The 6,035-nt window shown below is 35.2% G+C and overlaps 1 protein-coding gene across 1 annotated transcript; it reads right to left on the bottom strand.

Moving 5' to 3' along the window:
- Positions 1 to 1,937: 1,937 nt before the first annotated feature.
- Positions 1,938 to 5,505, bottom strand: LOC149150894 (uncharacterized protein C24B11.05-like). The gene is made up of 9 exons (XM_089439691.1): positions 5,325 to 5,505; positions 5,061 to 5,138; positions 4,894 to 4,959; positions 4,505 to 4,602; positions 4,033 to 4,070; positions 3,783 to 3,870; positions 3,439 to 3,675; positions 2,408 to 2,473; positions 1,938 to 2,305 (listed from the first exon to the last, which is right to left on the bottom strand). Exons 2-9 carry the CDS (start codon positions 5,125 to 5,127, stop codon positions 2,141 to 2,143), a joined length of 825 nt encoding a protein of 274 aa, XP_089295817.1. The 5' UTR covers positions 5,128 to 5,138; positions 5,325 to 5,505; the 3' UTR covers positions 1,938 to 2,140.
- Positions 5,506 to 6,035: the final 530 nt, after the last annotated feature.

Here is a 6,035-nt window from a genome sequence, read left to right as displayed (position 1 = left end):
TCTTAAATATAAACTTTTGTCTTAAAATATTTTTGTCTCAAACTACTTTTGTCTTAAAATATTTTTGTCTTAAACTATTTTTGTCTTAAATATAAAGTTTTGTCTTAAAATATTTTTGTCTCAACCTATTTTTGTCTTAAAGTTTATATTTAAGACAAATCAATTGATATTAATTTTAATGTAAAATAACTAAAATAAAAAATGATTTTTTGAGAAAAAATATTTCTTTTGTCTTTAAAAAATGTCTCAAAAATGCCCTTAGTATAGTAGTGTTGTATTTTAGTATCTGTGCATGTGAGGCCCAACATATTGGGATAATAACTTCTAAAATTTCATTGTAAGTAATTGAACTTGATTATATAACCATTGATTACATAACCATTGGACTAGACATGCACTTCTCCAACATGGCAAGGAGAAAACACCTTTCATTTTTTCGATAAACGTTTGCTTTTCGGATAACCCCCAAGTTATTGAAACCAAACCCTATATATCCATATATGAAGAGAGAAAATAGTGTTTTCAACTTCTTATAGACCCCAAGAAAATAGAGAGGATTTGGATTTTTTACGAACATTCTTATGGTCGTGGAAAAAGTGCTACAAAGCGCATCAAAATGAACACCACATCTACTATTTCCTTCATAGAATATTAATATATCAAATACCAACAATAAGTGTGGAATGTAAGGAGTGTGAAATCTACGGAATGGGTCTAAGTACAATACGTTTCAGTTTTCCATTTCTCAACACTCCTTTTATTAATCTTCTATGGAATTCCACAATTAGGAAGAAAAAGAGGGGAAAAACAAGACATCCTAGTCAAAGTCCCTTTTCCATTTTCTAGCCTGGTTTTGTCATGTTTTTTATATGAAAAGTGAATGACACAATGTGTGTCACTTTATGTCATCCTTATAAGTGAGATCTTTTCGGTTGCTAGGGAAAATGGATTGAAAACCATCCTAAGTTAGGATAATAGCTTCGGGTATTTTTTTATCTAGGATAATAGCTTCAGGTATTTTCTTATCCTTGAAGAAGCGAAGGAAACGTAGTCAAAGAAGATGTCCTAGAGCGAATGCGATATAGTATTAGACAGGATTTTATAAATGTATGACAGCCTTTTGGTTGCTAGGGAAAATGGATTGAAGACCATCATAAGTTAGGATAATAGCTTCAGGTATTTCCTTATCCTTCAAGAAGCTAAGGAAATGTAGTCAAAGAAAATGTCCTAAAGTGAATGATATAATATTAGACACGATTTTATAAATGTTGTTAGAAAGAGAAGGATTATCTGATTTAGGATTGAGTACAATCAAAGTGGCACTTAATATTACTAACATTTGACTACAAATACGAAACTTCTAGCTTTAATAAATCCTGCCTTAAAATATTAAAAAATTCAATGTAGAAATCCATAAGAAACCCATCCAAACCTACCATATTGCCTTTATAAAGTCCTTCCAATGTGAAAGCCCCATCCACCTATTTCTTTAGAAAATCAATTTATAAACAATTTCTTTTCCAAATCCAGCTACCTTTTCTATATAAGAATATATTGCTTCCCTATTCCTCAATTTGCTTTTGTTTCTCAAACGTCATCGTTTTGTTCCGATTTACCATCAGCCCTAAGTCGCATTGCTTGTGTTTCCTTTCTTAAGGGTTACGAAATATGAGAAGGCAAATACTAATTACCACACACATTTGAAATGATAAGTATAATCTAATCATTGCAAAACACGGAGCTCCGCAGTATATGCCAGTCATCTTGATGAAGGTACTGCAATTATACATCGAAATCCGTTTTCCTCGCACTAATTAAATGATCAAAACCATTCAAAATGTCTTGATGTTTATGCAAATCCCGGTGTAATATTAACTTTTAATAGAGCCGTTCTAAAATAGGAGAAGGCAAAGGCAGAAATAGAGATAACGTAAAAGGAGAGAGTGTTATATATAAACAGTTTCGATTGTCTGATATATTGATCAATTTATTCAGAGCTTATATCGCTAAAGCATTCATTAAAAGATTTTCGAAATCATTTATGCAACTTAATAACAAGGTTACAGATAGAAGGAGTTTCCCCTAGGGAGAGGCAATGTTCCAATTGGTTTTCATGGTTCCCCGCTCCCTCATTGATAGCTTATGCAGTGACAACAGTTTCAATAGCTGTAGTTGCTCCTCTTGACAGCCGAACATTTTTGGAGTTCTCTCCATCTTTTTCCCATATCTCAGGCAAAGCTTCCCTAACGTTGTGAATACTTTCCAAGGCAAAATCCGCTCCCTCTGTTCGGACTGAAGTGCCCACCTATTGACAGTGAAGGCATAATATTAATAATGGAACAAAATTGGACCAGCTACGACTTCTTGCAAAAAGCATCAGATCCCAATTAGAATCAAATTGTCTTACCAATACAGTATGCAGGCCTTCACGCTTTCCTGCTGCTATATTTCGGGGACTGTCATCAAAAAAGATCTGCAAGAGAACAAAAGAGATTTAGACACAGCTCTTACAAAAGGCACTGTATAATGTAAAGAAAACTGCATGGTTTATGATGTGGATATGCAATGTTGCCAAGTTGTTTTAAGACTTCATAGTAAAATATTCTCTGTGCAGCTCCTCCTTTTAAGGCACCCTATCTAAAGATTAGTGGATGATTAGGAAGTATGTAAAAGATATGATGAACCGAACAGGAATCTCTTTCTTGTTGCAATGCCATGCCACAAAACATCAGCTCTATGTTTTGGGACTAAATTACCGCCGGGTGCAATATCCTCTTTGTCTTGTTGAAAAGGGAGATAAGTAGATGATTATGAGCTATGGAGGATGTCACTACACTAACGGACATCTCTCCCTTGAAATCCAGCAGTAATAGAATTCTTCGAAAGACAATGAAGCCAATTACATTGGAAAAAGTTTCTGCATTTAGATCAGATTTGGCTGACTAGATGGCCATTTCTAAAAAAGATATAAATACTCAACTTGGAGCAAACAACGAAAATACTCACCTCAATACTCTCTCCTGTGAAGGAAAAAGAAAAGTCAGTATGACTATTTTATTTTATCGTATATGCTATTAATATTTGTTAATTATTTTTTTGGTTTATTGGTGTATTTATAATGTGTAATAAAAATTTATGGGTTAAGAATCGTGATGTAAAAGTACCGAGGTCATCAAAATGACATTTCACTTAAATAATAACCGCCCTTGACATGATTCCTCATGGTTCCTCCTAATAGGCAAATATAAGAAAACCCTAAAAATCCGATTATACTAACAAAATATGACACCAGTATATACAAATCTTTATTAGACATCAATATATACTCATCTCGATATGTATTTATACTGCTTTTTGATAAACATATAATTCATTGCGTTAGGAAAAGAATGATATAACTGACTGGACATGGCTATCAAAGCCTTTTGGGCACCATACCGTTCTTTGTGGATCAGCCTTTGCAACTCGAAGAGCGTGCCTTATGGCCTCTTTTGACGGCTTGCAAACAATGGGACTCTTCGCTGTCGTAGAGTTAGCAGCGGTTTTATTGTTGTTTCCAGTACTGCGTGAAGGAGGGTTAAGTGTCTCAAAGCATATTATGGTTTCAAAGCAATCTCTCAACCCCACCCTGTTAAGGACCTCTGTGGCATGAACTCTGTCACCATTCGTAAATATCTGTTTCACATAAGAAGTATATTTTAAAAATTTCCCAAAATCTCAGGATGCCTTCACCATGTATTACAATCATATAAAGAAATGGAAGGCCAACGATATATACTTACAATTTTCCTTTGTGGCATGCTTAATAACAAATTCTTCAGTATACGGTCTGGTTTAAGATTCTCGTATGGAAGTCTTCCATGAACAAAACTGTAGAAGAAATATTTGTTTTGGACTAAGCACGATAGCTCTTCTTGCCAGAAGCAATCAATTGTATTGCAATAAAAGTAAAGAATGAAAGTAAAATCATTGTTACTATTATTTCTTTTTAAAGATTAGTAGGACAAACAAGAGATAAGATTTCTTAAATACCTGTGGTAATCGTCGTAGTCAAATTCATAGCCTTCCGCCTGCATAGATCGAACGACAGGGTCAAAAAAGCAATTAATTCTTGAATGTGGAGAAAGTAGATCCCAATTGAAATGGAATCCCCAGCCATGACCCTGAACAAATCAGATGAGAAACAATGTTTTGGTCTGAAGATTTTGATATATGTCTCTTGGTGATGTGGTGACCAATGGACCAATTCGCATGGGCAAATCATAGAAGACAATGGAATAATTATGGAAAGTATATGTCAGTTTCTCAGAATGAAGAACGGTCTGGTGAATGCAGCTCATAATTTCATTCTTATGCTATTTGCTAAATCTGTTACTGGTACAGTGTTGCGGAACGGCTCAGCAGTCGACTACAGAAGTTACCCAGTCCCAGAAATAGTTATTTTAACCTTGAAAGTTGAAATGCAATGCTGAATTCCACCAAACAAAAAAGATTGAATGCTTACCCTGAGTCCAGCCATGGATGTGCCATAAGTTGTATACAGTTCCTTAAACATGTCTGGGATTCTATTTTTTTCAATGCCAAGCTTTTGATTCGCATAATCTGTAATAGAAACAACCAGATCTCACGCAGAGTTCAAATGTCAAAAGTCCCGTCAATTCCAAAGGAGAAATCATAATTGCATCTTAAAGTGGGTATACTAAATGTGAATGCTAGTCCAGGTCACCTTCATGTTGCAAAGCTCGAAGATGGGTATTCAAAATTCATATAAATGGCATCCAATAGAATCTTGGAAATTTATATGTGCAACCTCAAGCTTCCCAACGTCAAGCCGAATTTCAGAGATGGCTTAAATTAAAATCGAAAACTACTATTTGAGTCCAACAAGATTACCTGCGATGTTTTTGGTGCATGCAGCAGCAATTCCGGAACTCAACGGATATAATGTGTCATCCAGATCTAAACAGCAGATTGGAATCAGAAACGAATGGATACAGCAGTAGTTCGATACCAATCGAAAAAGGAGAAATGAAAAAGACAGAGAAAACGGTGATGCTTACCAAACAGAAGGCAGTCATATCGAGGCCTCTGGTCTTTCACTAGTCGATTCTGATCATTCGGTGCCATAATCGATCACTCTGCAAGATATATATTCAACCATTCTCATTCTAATTTATTCATTTCCATGCAAACGAAAGGAAACAAGAATAACGTACTAAATACTGGTTGAGTTTAAAGAAACTCAATACAAACGTAAGAACCATCTAATAAGATAATCTATAAACAAGATCAAATATGTTGAATTTTGGTAGAGGAGAAGATACCCGGCTGAATGCAACACGTAGAGAGGCACTTTATATTAACAGAAATGGCTATTATGCTGATAATATGGAATGAAGTGCAAGGTTGCGAGATTAAATGGAATGGCGCTGGTATTGAAGGGGAAGATCGTGTTCCTTAAATAGATCTTCAATGGAAGATCGTGTTCCTTAAATAGATCTTCAATGGCTCGGATGAAGTTATGCGGATAGACTTGAGTATTGTAGATAGCATCCTCCTGCAACGCCCCACGATTTCAAAGTTATTTCATTCCACCGTCAAACGACAAAGAAGGTCAAAGCAAATGGGAATCTAGAAAGAGCATTTGAGTGGTCGCCAGGTGATACATAATTATCCAGAACCATTGTATCTACTTTACTGATCTATTCCTAAGCGTGGATAGAGTGAGGTTGGAGAATGGAGATCACATCCTTGTGGATAACAATAGACAATCTTTTATTATCTTTAAGGTTAAGGATTTTTTAAAGCGCTTGGATAGTTGCCGACGGGAATATTGCTTCACTGAAAGAGAAGAATGGCATTATATATCTGTGCCCTTTAAATAAAATCAATGCCCTTTGGAAAATGCTGGGAGAGAATTTGTTTGTTACACGTAGGATTTACTTAACTTAGATTGCATTGGCTTTATTTTTGTTTTTTCACAGATCGGATGGAATATATGAAGAATTATGTGACAAAGCACGCACATAACCTAG

Source organism: Pinus tabuliformis, chromosome 9, assembly GCF_031772625.1.
Source record: "Pinus tabuliformis cultivar Carrire ecotype Pingquan chromosome 9, CPIR1, whole genome shotgun sequence".
NCBI classification, from domain to species: domain Eukaryota; kingdom Viridiplantae; phylum Streptophyta; class Pinopsida; order Pinales; family Pinaceae; genus Pinus; species Pinus tabuliformis.
Note: the sequence above shows the minus strand (reverse complement) of the source record. Positions and strands in the feature narration are given on the sequence as shown.

Excerpts from the sequence above, each read along its gene's own strand:
- LOC149150894 (XM_089439691.1), bottom strand. The coding sequence starts at position 5,127 with ATGGCACCGAATGATCAGAATCGACTAGTGAAAGACCAGAGGCCTCGA. Across the intron at positions 4,960-5,060 it reads ATATGACTGCCTTCTGTTTG|ATCTGGATGACACATTATAT; the intron begins GTAAGCATCACC and ends TCTGCTGTTTAG. Across the intron at positions 3,871-4,032 it reads GACTACGACGATTACCACAG|TTTTGTTCATGGAAGACTTC; the intron begins GTATTTAAGAAA and ends TTTCTTCTACAG.